This window comes from Oenanthe melanoleuca, chromosome 13 (assembly GCF_029582105.1).
Source record: "Oenanthe melanoleuca isolate GR-GAL-2019-014 chromosome 13, OMel1.0, whole genome shotgun sequence".
NCBI classification, from domain to species: domain Eukaryota; kingdom Metazoa; phylum Chordata; class Aves; order Passeriformes; family Muscicapidae; genus Oenanthe; species Oenanthe melanoleuca.
Window position 1 is genome coordinate 8,935,994 of NC_079347.1, and position 24,397 is coordinate 8,960,390.

A 24,397-nucleotide genomic window follows, 5' to 3' on the forward strand; every position below is an offset into this window, starting at 1 on the left:
CTGATTTGTCCAAAAGAAAAATTCATGGTAACACCCCGATTTTTTACTATAAAGAGTTGTATTGATGCTTGGGGAAAAATTATCAGAGCTAGTGTATTTTTACAAAAAAAAAAAAAAAAAAAAAAAAATCCATTCTCTTTACACCCTGAGCTTTTTGCATTCACTCTTTTCAATAAATACAGGCCACTGATGCTTGCAGGGATTTGCAAAAGCTTTGCAACGTTGGGCTTTGCCAGCACACAGCATGTAAAGGCAGCAACAGAGCAATGCTGCAGAACTTGCAGCAGTAGCACTTTGGTTTTGTGTCATCTGAACTGCAGACACAGAAGCTGTCTGCCTGCAGAGTCGTTAGAACCCATCATGATTTTAATATTTTCAAGAGGGAAGAGAATTTTGGTTCTGGCAGAAAAAGCAATCTTGCAGTTAGAGCAAAAAGAATTGGGATCTAAGATTCTCCAACATGCACCTGTAAGAATACTCACTGTGCAAGAGGAAGTTGATCATTAGTATCTTAGGAAAATCAAGGAATTCCATTCATTACTGGTGGCAGTCATTTAGAGGAGAATCTTTATCAAGTGCTATGATCAAGCAGAGCTTGATCACAGAGGAGCAGTTCCTCCATTCATATTTGGCAGAGGATAAGTCAGTGTTGAGAGCTCCCAAATTCCCTCTGCAGAGCCCAGTGAGCAGCCCATGCTAATCCCCTTCTCCAGCTGGTGAATCATTTGTACCAGAGAAAATGTTGGAATTGGAGCTCACTGAACAAACTTTGGAAGCCCCCGGGGGTGGCAGGAGGGGAATTTTGTCCAAGCCCTGGGCGAACACCGAGCTGAGGGAGGGCATGAAAGAGGCCTTGTACCTGTCACAGGGTTTAGCTCAGCAAGCTGCAGAGAAATACATAGCCCAAGGCAAAAACAAGCAACTTAGCAAATGTGTTAAATTCTCTGTTCTCTGTCTTTCACCTGCAGCACAGATATCGAACCTGATGCAAGGATTTTAGGTGAGGTAAGTATCTCAACTCACATAGCCTGGCTGAGATTTTCAAATGGCAACTTTCACCTCCCTCTAGGACTTTCAGAAACAGCTACCAGTAAATAATATAATCTATATAATGTAGAAATGTCCTTACTAACCCAGCCCTACATCAGCACTGTCTGTCTGAAATACAGGGGCAAAAGCAAGATGCTTGTGTGAAGCCCAAACAAGTTAACTCAGTGAAATTTCTGCACATCCACAGGGCCACAGTTTTAAATAACAAAAGAAAATAAAGCTGGGGAAAAAATCCTTTGCCTCTCAAAATCCCTGCTTACCCCACCAGGGATGGCAGGATTGCTTTGGATGGCAATGAAACAGCCAAAGCTGCCACTGCCACGTGAGTAAAATAATAAAATAAATAAATAAAATAAAATAAAATAAAATAAAATAAAATAAAATAAAATAAAATAAAATAAAATAAAATAAAATAAAATAAAATAAAATAAAATAAAATGTTTTACTTGTTTTTATTCCCAAAAAAAAAACAGGAATGAAGAGGGTAATTTGAATAGCTCTAGGTCTACCCTGCATCCTTCTATACCTCTGCAAAACCTGGTGCCAGCTCACATCAAAATAAATAGAGGGTTTCTTTCATGTAAAAGCAAGATAAAGGGTAGAAAAGTTCAATTTCCCACAGCATTTGAGGGCCAGCTATGGCAGGAGCAATGGGCTTCACTAAAAGCTAAGAGAATATTTCTGACAACTGCAGGATGCTCAACATCCAACAAGTTCTGACAAGACTGGCTATAAAAGTAGCTTTGGTTTCTTTTTCATTCACACGGTAATGCAACCAAAAGAAGTTTTATTGGTCAAGATTTTTGAAAGAAATAGTATTTCTGGATTTTGGGGAATTGCCTGGTAGTTGTTTGTACAGGTCAGAAACAATTAACCTAAATCCTGCAAGCTTCTAGTGGGAGTGTAATTAAATTTTAGGATTGCACTTTATTTCTAGCAGTGTGATTTTTGTGGGGCTACAAGGTCCTTGCTGCTTTCTTACTGCAAGACACTGCATAAATTGTAACCATGACAAGGCTGTGATACTCAGCAAGACTACTCACAGCTCAAGTGTCGTTATATGACATATAAGACATGGAAATTTATTAATAACTCAGCACTCCTAGGGGGAAACCAACATCCATTCCTTTTTTTTCCTCTTCCTTCCAGTAAGGGATTGCTGCCTTAACCTGGACATGGTGGAGGGAAACACGCTTTCAAATCGTGTTGCACTCAAGCAAGATCTTTGCTTGGCCTTCTGCAAACTTTTAGTGTGTCATGAAGTCATCCTAGCTTAGGATCCACTCCCCCTCCAGAGTCTGTGATCACATCTTGGACATCACCAGGCTCATGGGGCCCATGTTTCCAATGGTGAGAAATCAGTTCCTACTCTACTTGTCAGGAAATAAAGTGCCCAGGAGTGGGAAGGTCAAGGACAATCCATGGAACTGCTCTGTCTGCAGAGGAAGTTGTAGGGCTGAACCTCAAATATAGTTAGACCTGTAATTTAGAAACTTGTGGGGTAATAGGCCATCAAACAGTGATATTTGTTTTGAATTTCAGTCCAAAATATCAATTACCTGCACCACAAATCCCTCACCTCCATCCCTTGTAACCTTCTAGTCTCAGGCCACTGAATTTCCCATGCAAGACAGCAGTGACTGTTTCCCAAAGAATCAATGCATATCAAAAGAGAATTTATCAAACTTTTCATCAGCATTCAATTTTAAAAATAGTTTTAGACTATGGATATTTCCAAAAGTAATGGAAAATGGACCTTTACATTACTTTCAGTGAATTATTTCATCTGTACATCTTTTAAGTAAAGAATCTTTTTCTGCACTTTATAAATTCTGAATTATAAATTATTACAGAAACACTTTATGGTGCTATTTTACCAACAATTACTTTCTTAAAAAAAAAAAAGAATTCCAAGTTCTCAAGTTTCTAATAAAATTGTATTTACTTGAACCATCTTGCACAGAACTAGCTTACTCAACATGGAAATTAGCTGAATAGGAAATTACTTTATAGAACCTTCTGTAAAATTCTGTGAACTTAACTCTAATTTAAAATTTGTTTTTCATTTGTTCAGTGTCAAAAAGGCAAGTAGTGCTGCTGTAGCAATTTGAATCTCTGCCTTGGGAATCACAATCCAGGTTCTTGGGGCACTGTTTCCTCATTAGCCATTCTCCAAAGAACAAACTGACAATAATGGATTTAGAATTCCCAAGATAATGCTGAGTGTATTTTATTGCTGTGCTGGCCACCTCTTCACCAAAAATCCTGTCATTTATTTGGAGAAGGAAGGCTGTGCATGGTCAACTTGAAGGAGTTTATCACCATGATGAATTTATGATCAGATTTTGAATTCTAAGAGCCTTCTAAGAACAGAAGAAACTAGAATTACTCTACCTGCTGTAAAATCCAGAGATGGAAAACAGATAAGAAATGAAATCAACTTGCAGTTGTGAATGAATCTCTAGGTTAATTCTCAGCATAGAATGCATGGTCTCCTCTTTACAGAATGATTTCCAAGGCCTTCTGTGTTCTCCTTGTCTTTAAGCAATTCTATCAACTATCAAAAATAAAATAAAGCCACAGCCTACCAGGAAGAATAGTTTTCTTCACAGAGAAGAATTTCACGTGCACTGTTCAAAGGGAAAGGATCAGGGAGGAGCAGCATAAAGGAAACCAAAGAAACAGATATTCCCTGGCTTTTATCAGTCCTCATGCACACCCTTCCCAAATTTTAGTTCAGTGCTGAAAAACAAATTAAAACCATTATCTTTGTGGTGTCTTATATTGTAGAGAATCCATCACTCCCAGTCCAGAGAGAAGATGACAAAGAATCTTCCCAATTTCACCTACAAGTGAGTTTTACAAGACTCATCTACTTTGAAACTAAAAACAAGAACAAGATGAACACGCAGCAGGTGATTCTAATTTTAAGAGCCTCATTTGACATAATGATAAGTTATCTTCAACTCTGTAATTTGTACAAGTGCCACCAGAGAAAGACTAATGCCTTTCAAAACCATTTGGACTCTGCTTGAAAAGCAGCAGACCTGGCAAGTGAACTTTTCCCCTAAAAAAATAAAGCACAAACCACTGCAGCAAAACCAAGCAGAAAGCTAAAATCTGATCTAAGAGGAAGCCAGGACAGACCCAGGGAGAGAAGTACCTGATGACAAGGGTGACTTAAAGTAACAGTGATAAAATTGACTTCAAGCCATTATTCGATCTCCAGACCTATTTCCAGTTTATCTGCCCTTAACTTCTTAGAGAAAAGAAGAAAATCTAAATATCTGGCATGGTACAGAACAAATGTGGGAAACTTCATCACAGATATCTACAGATGAAAGAACATCAGGAACTAGAAAAGACAGAAACTATAGATGGGTGTCAGTGAGGCCGTTTCTGGAATCACCATGGTTAAACCAGAGGATATGAATTCTGAGGACTTGAAATCATCCTGACCAAGGCCTGACGTGTTCACATAGCACAGTACAGGGCACTGTGCCAAGGCAAGCAATTAAGAGTCAGATAGTACAGCATAGACAAAAATGTAAAGCAGAACGTGTTGGTACCATTGAGGTCATCCTGATAAGACATGCAAAATTCATATCCCTTAAATTCACGTTTATTTTGTTTTGACTCCCTGGTCAACTTTACCTCAATGCCTAGACCTGCTCCAAATCTCTGCTGCAATCTTTTTTTCCTCCATTTCTCCAAATATCAAAGCAAATAATGTTCCTGGTCCTCTCCAGTAGAAAGAAATATTTGAATATCGGCAGAAGTGTCCTTGGGCCCCCTGGTCACCACCACCAGGAGAGCTGAGTGCAAAACGGAGAAATTCTTTCCCTGGGAAAAGCATTTTTGAGACCCTTCAACAGTAACAGACGAGAAGACTCTTTATCCTACATACACACAGATCTATCTGCTTTTTTTATTTCAAGCACAGAGCCCCTGCTCCCCTGGTCCAAAAAGTTGCAGGGACGGCAAGTGGGGACAAGAGACAAGCCCAGATCTTTTGGTATAAAGATCAAACTTGCAAGCAAGGGAAATATCACATAAGACATTGGTATCTCCTACAGAGCCCATTTCCATTTCTAAGGGAACAAGAAGGCTGACAGCCTCTACAATTAACCCACAGATGCCAAGAGATTATTCTGCTTCCTGCTCTTTGTACTGCTCCCCAGTAAAAAAAAAAAAAAAAAAAAAAAAAAAAAAAAAAAAAAAAGGGAAAGACCATTTCTTTCCTGCTGTGTGGGTCCTGTTAACACTCGGTCTGGAGCTCCTCCTCTGGTCTGTCAGCACACAGGGGACTGGAAAAGCACAGTGACAGAGGCTCATCCATGTGGGAATAAATGTCAGGAGAGAAGGGACAGCGAGGAGCCAGCAAGCAGCATGCAGGAAATGCTGCATGGAATCACGTCCCCAGGAATCTCCATGAGGTGAAATCAGAGCCTGTTATTAATCTATCCAGACACCGAGACCCAGGAGCTGGAGTAAATCTGATTAAATTCCCACTGTACCAGTGGCTAGAAGCCAAGCAGGTCTTTATTTTCTTTTGAATGGTGACCCAAAGGATATTTCTGTCTGCTTCACTACATAAACACGCTGCTTTAAAACAAAACTAAAAAAAAATAAAACAAAACAGAACAAAACAAGAAAGCAGAAGATCAAAAACATCAGTTGAATTTTAGTAAGGCAGTAAGGTCCTTTGAGATGCAACCCAAAGGGAGAAGAAAAACTAATTTCCTAGTCCTCCTCCACCCTTCAACGTGGGATAGGAAGAGTCCTTGAACAGATTAAAGACAGTTAAACAGGGGTTAAAAGCGAATCTTTGCTGTGGGGAGTTTTGCAAAGCACAGGAAAAGTAAACAAAACAGAACTTAAAGAAGAAACCCATTACAACGGGACAATAGACAAGAAAAAAAAATCCTGGATTATTTAGGAGAGCTAAGTTTTTCATTTCTCCGAAGTTGAAGAGAAGGCGAGCAGAGTGACACTGACAAAGTGACCGAGGAGCCCAGTCCTCCCCACCCCGACCTCCAGCTCAGCACTCTGCAAGCACAGCTGGAGCTGTGATAAGAAACTACTGAATGCTCCTTACCTGCCCTGGCCTTGACGGCTCTGGTGTTTGCCAAAGCTCTTTGAAAAACCAAATAGAAAAGACAAAAAAAATCACAATCAAACAAAACAAAGAGAAAAAGGAAAAAATAATAAATCAGAGCTAAACAACAAAAGAAACACAACCCAGAGAAGTTCCTTAAAAGCCAACAGCAACATATATCAGCTGTCAGCCAAGTAGATCTTCCACGAGATGGAGACTTAAGGCACGTTTCAGTTGCCCTGTCAAGGGAGACGATTTCAGAGACTTCTTAAAAAGACAGCAATTCAAGTTAAAAAACCAAAACGTATCAGCGCTTTAAAGGTTAACGGCCTCTGCTGAACAACATGCGTTTATCCAACCACGTCCTAGAGTAGTTTTTTCAGCCCTGAGACCAATGAGCACAGCTAAGAGGAGGGCCTTGGGATGGTGGAGAGGCTGAATTACCCCCTCCCCTCTGCCTTCCCTCTCTCCACCTCCCCCTCCTTTTTTTCCCTTCTTTTCGGTCCTTTTTTTTTTTTTTTTTTAGTTTAGTAAATTAATGCAGCAAGAAACTCCCAAGATCTGGCGAGTCCTAGCAAGGGAGAGAGGGCAGAGGGGAGATGAGATGCATTAGGAGGACACTGAACCACTTTCTTTCCGAGTACAATGGAAGTGCTTCCCAAGAAACTTCCCCTTCGCTCCCCTCCGCTCTAACCCTGAGCAATGGGACACCCCTACAGCAGCAATAACTTATTCGGCAGGAAAATAGCCCAGGAAGCAGGAATCAACAGCAGCCAAACGGCGGGCAGGAAAGCGACACAACCGGGACTGCAGCACGGCTCCACACTGACATATTCCTGTGGATGTAATTAGGAAGACACTCCGGCCAGCAGCGGAGATTAAACCCTGGGTTGTTGAGGGTCGTCGTCCCCCCCTCCCACCTCACCGCCAGCACCCTGATGGCAAACCTACACCCGCTGCGTCCGCCCCTGTCGCCAGCCTGATGTCCGGAGCGACATCCCGCTGAAGGGAGGGTTCCGTGCGGGCAGCCCGGAGCCCCGGCCCCGAGCAGCACTGCAGTGGCGGTGGCGGGGCCCCGGCGGAGGAGGGACGAGCCGAGGCAGCGGCGGAGCGGAGCCGGCGCTGTCCGCGGTGCTGCCGCTGTCCGCGGTGCTGAGCGGGCGCGCACCGGGCGCTGTCCGCGGTGCTGAACGCGCCCGCCCGCCCGCCGCTGTCCGCCCGTGCCCCGGGGCTGTTTCGCTCTCCCCACCGCTTCTCCCCAAGTGCCCGGTTACTTTATTGGCCAACCCCACCGGCCCACCCCTCACGGAGTACAAAAAAAACAACAGCGAGAGCTGGAAAAATGTGCAACGTCAACGCGCTCGGAGTCTACGTGTGGGAGACGATCGTTTTCTTCAGGTAAGGCTCGGTTTTACGGGAGGAGAGCGGCCGGGCTGAGCACCGTGCCCACCCCAGCTCGGGGCACAGCCCCTGGGCACGGCTCCCCTGCCCCGAGCTGTCCTTTGCCACCCCTCGGTGCCTCGAGCTTGCTCTCTCACAGCCCCGGGCTCGGGACGCTCCGCGGCTCGGGGAGTTACTCCGTTTAATTAGCACCGCAATCTCGCTAACCGCAGTGCTGAAAACACCGACCCCGACTGCTTGCAAAGTGACAGCTAGTGGCTGCTGGCAATGCTGCAATTGAATTTGCCCGGGTAAATATCCCCACCTCGCCCCCTCCCCATCCTCAGATTGCAGGTGAGTTCCATGGGATGTTTGCACTGCCTGCCTCTGAGGGCTCACCCTCAATCCTTAGCTGGCTGTGTTTAAAATCACCGAAAACAAAGAATTATCTCCTTCCTTCCCAACTTTTTTTCCTCTCCTTTCGTGCTGTTTTGAATATTCTTTCTTTGCAGAATCTAAATGAAAGCCAAAGGGGATGGGGGGAGCTTTTTCCAATTGTGCCGATTATCATCACCCAGCTGTATTTTTACTCTGGCTTAGATGTGTTCAGTTTCTAATTAAGGCTAAGACAGAAGGAACAGCTTTAGTCTTAAAGAATTGCTTCTTGTCCATCTATCCTTGCATTGCTTTTATTAAATGGAAAAAAAAAAAAAAAAAAAAAAAAAAAAAAGTTTGGACGATAGAAGCTTCTATATAAGCTTCTATATTTTAATGAAAACTGCAGCCTGCTGTGCAAGTAAGAGACATCCACTATAGGCAATTGGAGAAAAAAACCCTGTTTCATGACCTGAACTTGCTCATCAGTCTCAGCCTTCAATTCAGTTGAGTGGCTCTTATTTCTGTGTTTTGCCAAAATCTCACCTTGTAGCTTAATGTGAAAACGCAGACATTATTTGCATAAAATCACTGGCATAATACTTATTATTTTATGAATCACAGTAGCAGACTGGTCAATACTGACCAGACTTTGAGCTAGCATTCTCCTTCCTTTTGAATACAAAAGTCTTTCTAGGTATAAAAAATGAAATATCCTCACTTTTTCCTGTAAATCCATGAAAATTCAGAGTCAGCAAGATTGCCTCATGAACTCAAAGCAGTAAATGTTTATGTTAGGTAAAACAAGAGTTCTAGAAATAACTAAAATCATCAATCTTTGAGAAGCAGTGCCCAACAACCAGCACTTCAGAGCCATCCTTTCTCATCTTAGTCACAAGTGTATTGCAATCCTGCACAACACAGTGGGAGGGACAGGGAGCAAATGGATGTGCAATAAACTTAGTTCAACAGTGGGGAACTATTTGTTAAAAAAACAAACAAAGCAAACAAGACTAAACAACACAAACACCAGAAAGCAAAAGGAAAATCACATAACTGAAAAGAAAGAGTATTTCCAGGCTTGCATTTGCTGTGCCCCTGGTACTGAAGCCTCTGCCCAGGTCTCCTCTGAAGTGCTGGAAGAGTGAAATTGATGCACATTCGTCCTGCAGATCCTGCTCACACTTGTGCTTCACACCACACTGTGAGCACTGACAGGTTCCCAGCACAGCAATCACAGTCATGGGCATTCAAACCCCTGGTAAACCAGTCACTTCAGATTCTAATGCAAACGTTCGTAATGTTATAAATTACACACAGACATACATGGTATTACATCATATTGCATCCAAAAGGCATTTCTGGAACTTTACTTTCCCCAAAATCAACATTTATGAATATTTGAAAATGCTTTAATTCAATTACAGGCAAAGAATGAAATCAAATTGGTTTATATACTGCAATCATTTATGAAATACATTTTTTAAAAACCCAAACAAAAAGCAAATCAGTAAATCCTGCTCAGAACTGACTCTCTGCAATGTTTCTCTTTTTCTCTCTCCCACTTTGTGTTATGTGTTCAATTTATTACAGGCCAAAAATCTACCAGTCTTTCTAGTCCAGGAATAGCTTTGCTATTTCAGTTTCAGTAAGAGAAATTTATTAATTAACAGTCATTCATTAATCTAGTGTGCCAATTACTCCTGCACTCAGTCATACACGATGTTTAACAAACCCAAAGCTGATAATCCAATAATCCATAAGAGAAGTATGCATTGCTCTAAATTACAGAGTGCACCACATGTTATTGTCAGCCTGTCAAATTATTCTGGAAAGGGAATCCATTATATGTTACCACATATACCACACAAATATTTTAAAAAAATAAAATTAAAAAAAAAGAAAGAAAGAAAGAAAAAAAGGAAGAAGAAAATCTAACAGTCAAAGGAAAATTATATACAGCCAATATAGGAAAATTAGCCAATATAGAAAATAAGGCTAGATTTGTTGCTTAACAAAAATGTCCTCCGCCAGCCTTTTAAAAAACAAGACCCCATGGGAAAGAGTAACAGCTGGTGTGTAAATGCAAACACTATGGTATTGCCAATATGATATTTGTTTCTGTTCCAGTTGGGGTGTTTTAGAAGGAATTTGTGATATGTGGCTTATTCCGACATGCCTTTCTTTATGGAAGAGCACTTCCCATCCTGCTACCTGCCTCCTCAGACTGCAGTCACTTAGCTGTGACTCAGGCTTTTACTGGGAACCTGGGCAGGAGCAGGGATGGGAACTGGGTTGGGGATGAAGACAGCTTGTTTGACCAAGCTTTCCTTACAGGTATCTAGGTAAAGCAAAGTGCTAGCTCTTTAAAATAAATCTGACAGTTTGGGGCAATATTGGACACAGGGATTTCCAAATGTCCTGCTTGTATCTGTGGAAACATTTACAATCAATATTCTCCCAAAGTCTAACTACACACCCTGAATGGTCAGTTGTGAATTCCTTCATGCAGAACAGAATGCTCCCTTATCCTGTGATGATCTTGCCTGGACTTTCTGTGGTACCTTTAAATTTTAATAGTTCTAATGGTCCAGAAACACCACTGCATAAACTGGAGGTAGGAATGCACCTTGTCAAATTAGGAGAGAAAAGATGCCCTAGAACTGACACCTTACCCAAATGGACACTGTCCTGTGAGGCTCTGGAAAATTCCTGGGGCTGATTTTGGTCCTAATAACAGGAATCAGCAGCACAACCTTCGTGACTCAAGATCAGGGTTGGCCCCTTCTGAACAACAATCTGTCAGCTAGCAGGAGTGATTCAAGGCAACTGCTCCAAGTGAGTCACAGGCTAAAAGTTGCTGCCAGCCTCAGTCCCTATTGGATTGCTCCAACTGGCGTGTTTATATTCCCTCCTGTCAGTAACAGAGCTCTTCATTGCCAGCTTTTAAAACAACAGGAAGGTGCCACTGTAAGCATGAAGCCTCAACTTTGTTTGGAGGGGGAAAAAAAAAACAGGAACAAACCTTCTCCTAAAACTGTCTTGGGAAGTAAAGGGGATGATTGGGGAGTTGCTGGTTTCATCTCCTTGAAAATACCAAGAATGAGAAGAATAATCTGCTGCATCTCTAAGGCTCCTACTATAGCTCTGCAGGAAGAGGTAACATTACAGAGTGGAGCTCTAACCAGAGGCTCTCAGACCTACAAGATGAACAGTGCAGCACATATTCTCAATAGTCACAGAATATTTTCCCCATGTTAACTAAAATCTACTAGAAGTTATGACCTGTCATGCCTCTGCAGAGTCCCTCATCTCCATGAATAAAAATGATTTAGCAGTCTTGGACCAGATGATTCTAAGGATACTCTTCAGCTGCTTTGGTCTGCAACATTTAATAGCCCCTTTAGAGACCCCACTAAAAGGGTTACAGAGCCAAGGTCTGAAAATGTGACGATGTAGACAATTCTAGAAACCCTTATAAATCATTCTGTAAAGAAAGATTAATTTGGTGTCATTGCAGTAAAAGCACAAAATCTCTGGGACCCTGCCTTCTGCAAGGACTTTGATCCATCCGTCCTGTCTCTTGCGTTTAAGACAAATCAACATAAACACAAAACATTTTCTAACAGCCTTCTTAGCCAAACAGCTGCCTTAAACAACTCCAGACCTGCTCTGTGGATGGTTCAGAGATAAAAACATGCTCCACAAATGTCTGTGAAGAAAACCCCATTATTTTCCCCCCACCTTAAGTTAGGTACGAAGTGCAGGAAAACCCTAAATAACCAACCTGCCTATCAAAACCATTACAATGAATGTTGTTGTTTCTCACATGGACTAATAAAATATCCTTGGTCTTTGAGGCACTGGTGCTGTGCAGATTTGAGGTAATGTAGACTGGCTGTCCATCTTGGCTCTCTCTGAATATTACCCTACACTGCAGCAAGTCCCACTGGCAGAACAGAGATTTACTGTTCAAATACCTGGGATGAGCTGCTTTGGAAAAGAGATCAAGATCTGGAGGGAATGGTCAGACCATGCCCTTCCATGCAAAGGCACTACAGAAACTCTTCAAAAACAAGAATTTAGGCATGGGAATCCTTATTCTTCTTCTTCCATAAGAGGTGTTGGACACCCTTAGGTATGAAGCAAGTCAGCAGCCCTCTGACCCTGAGTGTCCCAGCACTGGGAGAGGCTCAGGAAGTTCACTCTGCTGCTGACCAAGTGATTCCAGCCAGGAAGAAAAGCCCTCATAAGCAATAACACAGAGCAGCTCCCCCTGGTCCTGGGCAAACACATCCCCTGTGAGCTTAAGAAATTCATCTCGCCAAACCCTCAAGAGCTGTCCTGGATAGAAAAGGATCCCAATATCTGAATTAAGAAGTTAATCAATGTCCAAAATTAAATTACTTTATTATCCCAGCACCGAGCAGCAATCATTTATCTGCAATAGGAAACCAGTACACAGGCCTGTTCTCCTTTCATCCCAGCAGGCAGGTTAGAAGGACTCTCCAAATTCCAGTGTCAAGAACCTAATGAATATAATTGCTATTTACGTACTGATGAAAGACAAGAGTCTTAAAAAAAAAAAAAATAAACATGTTTTAAAAGTCACACAAACAACATTTAATTATGTCAAATAACACCACTTATTCTCACTTGCTTATTTTCTATAACCTGGAGTTTTCTGACATCCCAAAGTGATCAATGTTAAGACAACAGATAGGCTGTTTACAAATTATACTTCCATCTGGTTTATTTGTCTGTATTAGCTCTCACTGTTGTGGCACATTAAATCAGGGTTTCACTATGTCCAGTAAATTACCCTTTTCCTCTCATTACCTGGCATGTTTCTACTGACCTTTATCTATGAGCAAGAGCACAAATTATTAGGTTTTTTGTGAGCTATGGCTACACCTGTGCACCTCACACCTTCCAAGAGAAAGGATTCATCATAAGCTTTCAAAAGCTAAGAATGTCATTCCAGCACACCCTCCCCACTACAGTTTGATTCAAAAAAAAAAAAAAAAAAAGTAATTCCAAGAACTTTTGATAACTTTAGTCTGGAAAAAAAAAGTCCAACAAAATGACAAAAACCTAGACCAACAACACACCAAGACCCAACATCAGCTTGGGATACATGAAGGAAAAAGGAAGGAGTGAGAGAAGAAGGAATTCCTCCTGCAAGGCACTGGAAGGATCATTAACAGCCATGACCAGGAAACTCAACACCAGTCTGGCTGCTGACTTCCAGACCTACTAGCACAGCCCAGGAAAGAGTAACTTTAGCACTGTACCCAGCATAATAAACCATTGCTAATTCAACAGGTCAGTGTCCTTTAAAGAGACAAAAAATTTCATTGCTTTCTTTTCTCTCACCCTTCCCCCAAAGTATCCAAACAATTTACATTGGTGTTTACAAAGGCAGACAGAACAGAAACCATTTCCCTCCAGAGGAGCTGGTTTGCATTGGGATGTTTTAGGCAAGATTGGTGAAAATTATTATAATTACCTTCCCCTCTTGGGAAAGTGCTGATACAGTCCAGCTGATCTGGTGCTATCGATCCCATACACACCTCCAAGCTGCTCTTAAATCTCTCTGGTGCTTCAAGAGACTAATGCAGAAGAACTGAAAAAATCCAGAAATACAATATTTGTCCTCCCCTCAGCAAGGCCAAAGCCCAGAGGGGGCCTGCAGAGAACAGAAATAGATGGAGGCAGATGCACACACCCATTGCTCACAGGAGCTGAGCCTCTCCCATTATGCAATTAGCCCATCCATACACTGCACCACGGTGAGCTGCTGACTTGGGGACCACACCACATCTGGCTGGCACATGGACACAGCTGGCATCCTGTAAAAACAAATCCTGTTGGACACAAGTGCCAGCAAGAAGAGCAGGAGAAATCTTCATTTATCAAGCCAAACAAAATTTAGATTTTGAGAGGGAGGGCAAAAAAAAAAAGAAAATACTTTAGCATCCCTGCTTTCCTTTTGATTTCTCCCACTTCACTCTTCCATTGAGGCTCACAGACTGCTAGGAAAGAAAAAAAAAAAAAACGGGGAAAAAAAGACAAAGCACCCAAGTGCCTTAGCAGACAGGCAGGGAACCCTCTTGTGTTTATCAGTGCCTCACCGTGGGGTGGGTGAAGAGGGAACAGAGCACCAGGGGGCTGCCAAGCCCAGGAGTGTCGCATGGCTGGAGCAGCAGGGCTTGCAGTGCCATCAATCATCCCCGGGCTGCCGACAGCAGCTCCCCTCGCCCTGCCAGCGCCGCCTGCCACCGCTCGCCCAGAATGCAAATCCCCTTCCCCAGCCCGGCGGGGCCGGATCAAACACACAAATCAATTTAACAGCAGCACAGGCGGGATCGGGGTGGATCGTGCCGCTGCCGCGCGTCTGGCTCGGCAGCAAAACGCAGCTGAGCCAGGAATCCTGCAGGAAATCCAGACAAATCATGGTTTGCTCACCTTCACTTGATTTCTTCCGGGTTTGTTTTTATTTTTTTTTCAGCTGATGCCAGTATAAAGATGCGTTGTATAAAGCCTCGAGCAGAGACCCCTCCTCCCCTCTTTTATAAAACCTGAGAGCTTGCAAGGGCCAGCTGTTACCAGCACCCTTTTAAAGAGCCTTAGCACCAAATGTCCTTGGTGGTGCCAACAATGTCTGGGCAATGCTGGTTCAGTCCCCCATAACAGCAGGGTGTGTTCACCACAGGTAGCAGTGGAGAAGCTCTGGCTTGCTGGGTGAGGGAACCTTTCCTTATAAAAATGTGAAGACAGGCTGTGGACAAAAAAGTGACTTTCTGAGGGGTATGTTTACAATCCTGTCTCTTTGCTCACAGTACTTTCACCCTCTGGAAGCACTGCTGACCAGGGCAGTGGTTGCTGGCACACCCACATACAACGCAGAATTCTTTCCTACACCAGGTCTCCCAGGATCTCACTTACAACCCAAAATGTGTGTATCCCACCTCTCCTGCCACCCCATGGGCCTGGGAATTACAAGCATTGTCCAGCTTCCAGCCCCATCCATCACACCCTGACACAGAGCTGTGGAGTTTGAAATCATCCCCCAGCAGTGTGGCTGACAAAGCAGCAGCCTCATCAAACACAGCTTGCTTTCCCTGCATCAGGGCTGAAAAGATGGAGTTTGGTTCTTCAGTTCCCTGACAAAACAAAGTCAGAGGGCACCTGGAGTGAGGAGGAGAAAATCCATTCTGGGCAGGGGACCCAGGGCTCAGCCTTTGATTCCAGAAGTTACATTTCATTATTGCTCATGAATAAACTGATGGAATGGCAGAGGGCGCAGAGGGAACATTCAAGTCTAGCAGGGTATTTGCATTGCAATGACAATGATCAATTCCATCAGAAAATATCAACGTGAGCGCTCTCATCACACAACTCATTTTACACAGCACAAAATTCATCAGAGAGCCCCAGTTTTACCATGGGACCCACAGTTTTGTAGGTAGGTTACACAGGTTAGCTCAGGAGACCTCTTCAAAGGATCTGCAGCAAAAAATTCTGTTTCAGAAGATAAAATCCACCACCACTCTGCACTACTTGTCATATCTCTTAAAAGAATTCTATTCATACCACTTCTGATTTAGCAAAAAATGTTACAATATCCTTACCCAATCTTAACGAGCAGCATAAATCCTTAAACTAAAACTAATTTTTAAAAAGCTGCTGTAGCGAGCTATTTGAACTGATGACTGCAGAGCTATAGATAGAAGAGATCCAGGAATTCTCATAATTCTCTGACACTTGTCTGCTCTGTGATCTAAAACCCTCTGACGTCAATTGAGGTTCCCATTGCAGCTCTCCATCCAAACACCACATCAGGAGCACATCAGCAAAGAGAATATTCTTACCTAGATTATGAAGTTTCATCTTGTTAAGACATTTTCCCCCTTTATTTACTGCCTTCAGGAGGGCTGTTTATGCATGACTTTGAATACCTGACTAGCCCTCCTGACTTTAAAAGGAATATTCTCTGTGTGTGTGAAGCTACAGACACATGCTTTTGTCTTTGCAAAGATGTTTTCCCTTTTGTTTTTCAACAAGAAAAAAAGGAATTATAACTTTTTTTTTTTTGTAAACCTCTCAGTATAGGCACAGGTAAGAGTCAATGCTGGTGTTTGTTGGATTTATCTCACAAGTGGTTAAAACCTGAGCTTTGGCTTGTGCTTCTCTGTTGCTTGAACTGTTTTCAAACCTGTCTCAGAGGCTTAGGATCATACATCTCCAGAAAGTCACTGCATGGGCTCCAAGAGCTGCAGATGCTTCTGGAAGAGGGAATAGTTGAGAAAGTCACTAGAGATAACGCCTGTGGCTCAAAAATTAATTTAACAAACACTTTTAATATGCACTAAGCAAGTGTGACCACACAACAACAATCCTTGTGAGGAACAGAGACCCAGCACAAATTTGAGCATTATTCCCACATAGTTTATTGGTCTCCCTGTGCTATTCCCAACTAAATACAACATACAGATTTCTCCTCCCCCCAGCCAATTGTCTAGTCATTTATTATTTTCTTACTGCTCTGTCCAGGCAGCATCAGCAAATGTTCCAAGTGCTGGTGTCTTTCCATAGAGTTAATCAGTGTAATTGGGATGGTTTATAGTTCTGGACAGAGTGTTTTGCCATATGGCATAGGAGCCATGGGCTGCAGGAACGTGGCAGCAGAGCACAGAGACACCAGAATGCTGCAGTCTGAAGAGATTTTTCTCACTCCAGTTAAGTTGTTACAGCTTTCCCTGCATGGGAATGATCACAGAGGGTTAATTCCCTGAGGTTCATGACAAAGCACCTCCCAGCTCCTCTCCTCATGCACAGCCACAGGGATCAGTGACAACATGGGCTGTGCAGGACCTTTAGAGTGTTCTGGGATGCTTTGGGTTAAAACTTTAACTGGTTACATTCTGTGACTGCTGCAATGCAGTTACTTCTGGTGCAAGAGCTAGAACTGGTTTAAAGAGCTCACAGCAACAGAGCACAGCATGCAGGACAGAAACATTTAACAAACATACTCTTTCTTTCTTGTCCCCATCCTCCTGCCACTAATGGAGACAAATAATAGCTCATTGACCATTTCTTTCTCAGAGTGAAATCTCTCCACAACTTCTCAATTTCTGTATTTCTCCAGCTTCACTGGAGAAATCTACTTTCCTAAGCTGTTCCTGTATTCAGGCCTGCTCCCTGCCTCTCCTGCATAAACACTCAGCTGAATTAAGAAAACAACCATGTCCAAATTCCCTTCCCACCTGTGAGAATTAACTTCAAAATTGACCCCTGAGTACAGCCCACACCCAGGGGCTGGAACACATCAGCAGCTGAGCACGACCAAGGGACTGAGATCACAACTGTACAACCAGCACATCTGTAACACTCACAGCTCCTTCAACTCAGCACCAGCACAGGCAAAAAATTCAGTATTGGGGCTCTCTTCTCCCACACACCTCCACTATTCCATCTCCTTTCCACCTCTAATACTGCAGGCCAGAAATTCAGACAAGGTGACAGAGAAAAACACGCAGGCAGTGAGTTTCATCCTATTTAATTGAATTGCATATCAATATTGATTGTGCTATTAATTTTGATAGTAAATCTAATCATTAAAATAAAAAGTCTGCTTGCAGTCCCTGCCAAGCCTTCCCAGCAAGGGTCTGGCAGCATTCCCCTCCAGATAACATGTTGGTGTGCAGTCAGAAATAAATGTCTGGGTGCAGAGTTTAGGGCTGCCCCTTTTTCTATTCGCCAGGACAATCTGTCCTTCCTGCTGCAGAGCAGAAAAGAGAAGCAGGCAGCCCCAGCATCATCTGAACCCAGGCTGGGCTCTGCTGAGCTCCAGGATCTGCTCTGTGCCCAGGGAGGGGGTTCAGGAAGAGGAAGAAGAGAGTTGCCCTGGGCTGCACCTGTTAATCATGGACAGCACAGTGCCTTTCTGTGCCCAGATATTCAATGTTCTCTTTGCAACTGCCCCTCTCAGAGCCTGCTGCAGTCAATAAAATGAAGCTGATGAATTCTCCCACGTCCCCAAGCCCCAGCACTGCCCTAGCCTGGCTCTGAAGGTAATGGGGGAAGCAGTTATTCTGCACACCTCACCCTGCCTCAGCCCTGATGGATATTTCCTTCCCCTGGGATATTTGCTTAAAGAACATGAAACATTTGAAGGACAAATGTGTAAGGCAGCTCACCTGAACACTATTCCCAGCACATCTCTGCCAAGGTTTCTGGCTTGCTGTGTTTCATAAATAAAATTTAAAAACCCTAAACAAGCCATTTCAGAAACCTTTGCTGAGCAGCACAGAGCCAGGGTAGGGGATGAGGTATTTTCTATCTCCCCAGCCTGCAGAGATCCCATTTCTCTGGAGTCACTGATGTGGCACCACTTTATCTTCACAGGGACCTGAGCCTTTCACACTTTGCAGAGAGATATTTCCTCTACAAACACTTGTTTTGCAACAGTTTGTTTCTGCTGCCAGACATAATTTTTTTACACTCAGAATTAATGATTAACAATTAAATTATTTGACAAGGGAATAGAAGCCCTGTGCTAATTAAATTCCTTCATCACTCCTCTTTGAAAATAAAAAAAAAAAAAAAAAAAAAAGGAAAAATACATTTCTTGGTATCAGCATTCAGCCAGAACAGAGCATTTTGTGATGTTAGACTTAATTAGATGGACAACTATGGCCACAGCCAAAAAAAAGGAAAAAAAAAGGTATGAAAATATTGCTCAATGATCATGAAAATGGAAGGAGGGAGAGAAGGGGATAGCCAACTGGGGAGCCAGGAATCAAGTGAACAGACACATCCAGACTGCAGAAGAGCCACTTTCTAAACCAAATAATTGTAAGAATATATCATCTGTTTAGCTGAAACAAAATGATGCAGACAGAGTAAACAGTGCCTGTATAGGCTGGGAAAAACCAGCAATAGGTGTCCTGCAAAGCTTGACTGCTCTGTTTTAAGGGATGCAATCCTGGGCTGCTCATCTCCACCACTTCCAGACCCTCTCATGGGCTGGATCTCCCAGGGGCTCGCTGGTGTCTGCTGACACACCAGCAATAATATCACAAAAGATTATGCTAGTTCATCGACCCTTTGAAGAGATCCTTCCCACTGTAGCTGCTGTGATGATTGCCTGATGGCACTTTCTCAGCCAGATCCACTAGGGATTACAGCAGCATAAATAAGATAAACCTGTGTCAGACTGCTATTAAAATGTGCCCAGACATTCGGCTCAGACAGCTCTTACACCAGTGCAAACTCCATCCTCAGTGCCTTTGTTACAGCCCTTGCCTCCCTTTGTTTATTCACAGAATAAATCTCCTCTCTGAGCAACACAACCCACACTAAATTTCCAATTCTCTTCCCTTGCCAATAATTTTCAATCACTTGGCAATTTCCCTCTCCTCCTGCTGAGCCAGGAGACGAACAGTCCTGTGGGACTTTCGAGGGTGTTCTGGAAGGACTGAGGGATGGAGAAAATCCCAGAAAGCTCCCAAGGCAGCACATAAAGCACTTGTCCAGACATACCTGGAAGACAGAGGAAGCTGGCAGATTTTTTGGGTGCTGTCTGAGCTAAGCTGCCACTGCAAAGCTCAGCTGTCACAACCAGAGTGAAGATTTTGGGGCTCTGTTAGAGAGAATCCATCCACCTAAAGCAGTGGGGTGCATCAGCCTCTCTGTAGCTCCCAGTGGTGTTTTCTGCCATCATTTCTAAGATAGAGAGTGGACTCAGCTGCCTGCTTCTAGAAAGGCTTTGCTGCTCCCTATGCTCTGCTTTCTTGTCTTTTCTTGTTAAATCCAGGCGGAGTCTAGTTTTAGGAAATAATCTAATAACCAAACAGGAACTGGAGAGAACTCAGAACTCACCATTCCCAGGTCAACACCACACAGCAGCCAGACAGATTTTCAAACATGCATCAAGACACTGAAGCCTTGTGTGACAGTTTCAGAACATCCCCAGGGACTGATCACAGGGATGGGGCTGAAGCTGCAGAAAGCAGTGGGACTGGGAGAGGTGGTCATCTCCCAGAGGTTTCTGAGATTCAGTTTATTTATTTCCAAATAGTGAGGGAGTGAGGAAGTGAGCCCAGAATTTAATTTGTTTGCAACTTTGATGCAGAAAGGCACCCAACACTCACTCATTGGAAGTGGGGTGAATATATTGAGTAGAGGCTTTCACACAGAATTTACAGGGAAGATGAGCACCGACTTCTGTGCTTTTCCACCTCATTTTTTAAAACAAATGCCAGGGGAATTGCAGTTTCTAATTATCTTTTTCCACTTAAAGATTATTAGATGCTTATTAGGTTTGTATTGCCTTCTCCTCCCACACACATTTTCCATTTCCATATACTTCATCCAGTCTACAGTTAATGAGAAGAAATCAGTGTATTGCACTGTCTGGCATCTTGCTGAAGTGGCAGAAGTCTTTGGTTACCAAGTCATTTGCTGCTTAATTGAAATCTTTTCTCTGGACTCATTGCCATGCAGACACTCCATTGGAATGCAGTAGTCAAGCCCAGTATTGATTGTCCTCCCACTCCCAGCTTTCTTCTGCGTTTGCAAATCAATTGCACCCTGTTGCTTTCCTTCTAAAAACAAATTAAATTTAAAAACATCACCCATTCCACAACCCCATTTACCCCTGAAACGCATTGGTTCTGCTTTGTATTTTCTTGGGGCAGAGATGGGGACAAGAGAAGAAAGGGGACATGGTTGTAGCAGGAGCAAGACCCACATCTTGTCAGGTCAGCACCTGAAAGGAAGAAGTGCACCAGCCTGTTCAGACAGGGTCCAGTGTGGGAGTGGATTGGGAGTACACAAAGGAGGGAATAAAATCCTGGGTTTAGGCTCTCACTGGAAGCGATCTGGAATTAATCTCCCCTCTTCACTGCAAATTAAACTATTTTTAACAGCTAAAAATCCAGCAATCAGAGAACTCTGTTGCAACTTGCAAGAGGAGCCAGACTGCAGTTGTGAGTTTGCAGGATTGAAAACCAAGGCTTGGCAAGCCACTACTGCTGACACCAGAAAAGAAAGTCAATGCAACGCAGGTTACCCAATTCCTGATTTTGATATTATGCATCCAAGCACTGTTTAATCCCATCTGATTTTTTAAAGTTCTGAGGAATCAAATAGTTCAAAATGCTCTTATCAAGGCTTTGTCAAGATAACGAGTGTCTTTGGGATTTCAGCTCAGACTTGCATTGGAAGAGCTTATCTTTGGGGGTGGGATCACATGAATACCATGCATATCTACAGCCCCAAATTTTTCCCAAAAGATCTTGTGTCAGTACTTAGCATCGCTCCTGCAGGTTTGGCTACTGCAAAACTTCCTAAGGTGAGGCTCTCATGTTGTCAGAGAACTCAGGTGTCATTTGTGAGGATATGAATTCCCAAATAGCTTGTGCCTGTTGTAAATTACCTTAGTTCCACTAACTGCTCTGTCAGGGGCTCCTCACCGTTCCTACACAGCCTTGGAACTTAAAAGAATTCAGGAATTTTGTGGAGTGTGAAGCAGTGGCCTCACTTCCTCCTGAGCAGCTTCCTTTGGCTCATTGCACATTTGCATTGCAATGCTGCCTGCAGGTTTCACCCAGCACCTGAACCCACAGGCTCACCCTCAGCACATTGCATAGGAGATTTGGGGGATTTTTTGGATAATCTAGGCAATTTTACTCAACACTTGCAGCCTGGGAACAGACTGGTATTCAAATGCAAACCTTACAACCAGAGGGAGGGTACTGAATAGTGCCTGTTCCTACCTAGGAAGTCAAACCTTCCTGCAAAGCTGAGAATGAGCACCCAATACCAAGGGTCACAACAGACTCCCTAATCCCAAATCATCACCCTGCAGATCTTGCAGACTCCCATCGAGTCAGAAGGTGCATTGCCAGCCACAGGTTTTCGTTTTCTACAGATAAATTGGTGATTTCACTCTTTCTGCCCTAGAGCCCATACAAGCCCCAGAAAGATTCCATTTCCTTTCACCTTCAACCCAACATGAGCAAAATTTCAGAACACTCCAGTTCTGTGTTCAGCTCAGAGCCTGCATTGCAGGTACCAACAGCAAAGGCAGGACTGATCAGCAGAACCACCCCTGTCCCCTACAGCCCCAAAGGCTCTGCACGAGCTGCACCATCATGTGGTGCTCATTTAAACCTCAAACCCCAGATTCCTCTGATCCTACCTGCCTTTTGGAAAATCATACTGTCAGAGTACTGAATATGCTCCTTGCTATTTGCCTTGTAATTAAGCAGTAATTGCTGCCCCAGGCTAATCTCAGAGTGTATTTTACCTGTGGAGCTCAGCCCAGAGTTCACATTTGTAATTTAGTGGCACACCAAGGAGCTATACCTAAACTCACAAAAGGATTTTCACTGCTCATCATCTCTCTTCTGCTTTGGTGGCAGCTGGGATTCTGTATTTGGAGATGTTTGGGCTGGGCAAACAAATTAGCTGAGACCAGCCTCATTAGGAATTCACATGGGTACCCATCCTGCCTCAGCAGGAATAAGATGCTGACTGCTCTGTTTCTGGACCCCAAGCCCCCCCAGCATGGGATACACACTGAAACTCTCTTTACTTCTGCTTGCACAGCCTGGCAGCCTCCAAGGAAGCTGAAGCAGCAGCTCGATCTGCCCCCAAACCCATGTCTCCTTCTGATTTCTTGGATAAGTTGATGGGGAGAACTTCAGGATACGATGCCAGGATCAGACCAAATTTTAAAGGTATGCAAAAATAACAGCTTTTTTTTTTTTTTTTTTTCATTTTAGCACAGAAAACTGCATGCAACCCTCATTAATATCTTCCTAATGCTACATGAAATACGAATATTTATGTTCTGATGAAGTATGTATTATAACAATATTTGGCACATGGATCCCTGTAGATGTCTGGAAAGACATCAATAAATGTCTGCTCAGAGTGGAAACAACCATGTAAGAAGTTCACATACTGCAAACATAGGGTCCCCAATCCCTGCTTCAATACAGGGATCAAGGATCCTGTGAAACCAAGCAGTGACTGGCAGGGAGCTGAACATCTTTAGGGGTTGAGATGAAATCCCCAACTTTCCTTTCCCCTGCTGCCCACAGTGCTGATGGCAGGCAATGCTCCACCCTTACAGCCACTGCAGCCAAGAGCAGCCTCTCCCATCAGCTCTGAAGAAATTCCACACGATGCCAGGGGCAGCCTGAGCCCCCCCCTGCCCCCATCAGTAACACTGCTCTGTTTTTCCCACTCAGTTTTTCAGTCTACCCATATTCCATGGCAGCCAAGCAGCACTGAATCAGGCCCTGGCAGAGGCAACAAAACCTCTTTTCTCCTCAAAACACCTCTTTTAGCAAGTGAGGTGTGGGGTTCTGCAATGGGCTTTTTGGATGGCTTTTTCAGCCTGCTCTAATGGAAGATGTCTCTGCACAGAGGATGGAACTTTAAGGACCCTTCCAATTCAAACCATTCTGTGATTATGTTTTCCTTTATTTTTAACTGAGATCACTTTCTCAGGGCTCTTTGGCCCAAATCACACCCAGAGATAAAACAGGACTGGCCCCTCTCAGACACTGCCCAGCCATCTCCAAAGCTCATTCTGTTCACTTCTTTAGTTTCCTGCAAGCAGTTCCCTCTCCCCTGGAGCCACTGGCAGGGCTGACAGGATTCCCAGGACCCATTAATCACTGGTGACAGCACCTGGCACCCAGCTTCAAACAATAAACTCTTCTAAACCCAAAGAAAGGTGGGAATCTTGCATCCCAGCAACCAACCAGGCAACAGAGGACACTGCTGTTCTTCTCCAAATCTCAAGGAGCTAAAATACCACCCTATAAACCTGCCTACCTCTAAATTATGCACACACACAAATTAAACTTTAATATTTAATGAAATGTATACATTCACTTCCTGCTGAAGGCAGCTGTATTGCATTTTTATTTGAGATAATTTAATTTCAGTTTTACTTCAATGAACTACACCTTCCCCTCAGGGCAGTTTTGCTGGCTTAGCCTCCCACATATAAATCAGGGTCCAATTTATATGGGAGGCATAGGAGGTGTTTTACAGAGCTTGGGGTTGTAGCTCTCAAAGCACATCATTTAAATTAACTGCAGTAACTCATAAGGACATTTTAATTGCTTAGATCTAAATGAAAATAATACCAAAGATCCATATCAGATTGATTTCTGGGGAGGGGAAGATTAACAAAAAGAAGATTGCAGCTTTTCTGTAAATGCTGCAAAGTCTGGGCTTAGCTGTGGATTCACATTCTGAGAACAAAGTGGTGTTTGGGTTTGAAGCTGGAGGATGAAGTCAGGAACTCGACAGAGAGGAACCTGGCAGGGGCTGGGCAGGGCACCTCTCACCCAGGCTGTGTCCTTGTCCCTGCTGCTGGAAAACTCCATTTCCTCCCAGCTGCACCCCAGCACAGAGGAGGAATATTCAGTGGCAGGCAGGGAATTTTCTAGAGCCTCTCACATG

The 24,397-nt window shown here is 43.4% G+C and overlaps 1 protein-coding gene across 2 annotated transcripts in view; it reads left to right on the plus strand.

Moving 5' to 3' along the window:
* The first annotated feature begins 6,579 nt into the window (after window positions 1–6,579).
* Window positions 6,580–24,397, plus strand: part of GLRA1 (glycine receptor alpha 1) — a 39,289-nt gene continuing 21,471 nt past the window's right edge. For both annotated transcript variants that reach the window (XM_056502326.1, XM_056502325.1), the window contains exons 1-2: window positions 6,580–7,546; window positions 22,523–22,653. In XM_056502326.1, the coding sequence (XP_056358301.1) occupies window positions 7,491–7,546; window positions 22,523–22,653 (187 nt within the window). In that variant the 5' untranslated portion in view covers window positions 6,580–7,490. The remainder of the gene's footprint in view (window positions 7,547–22,522; window positions 22,654–24,397) is intronic.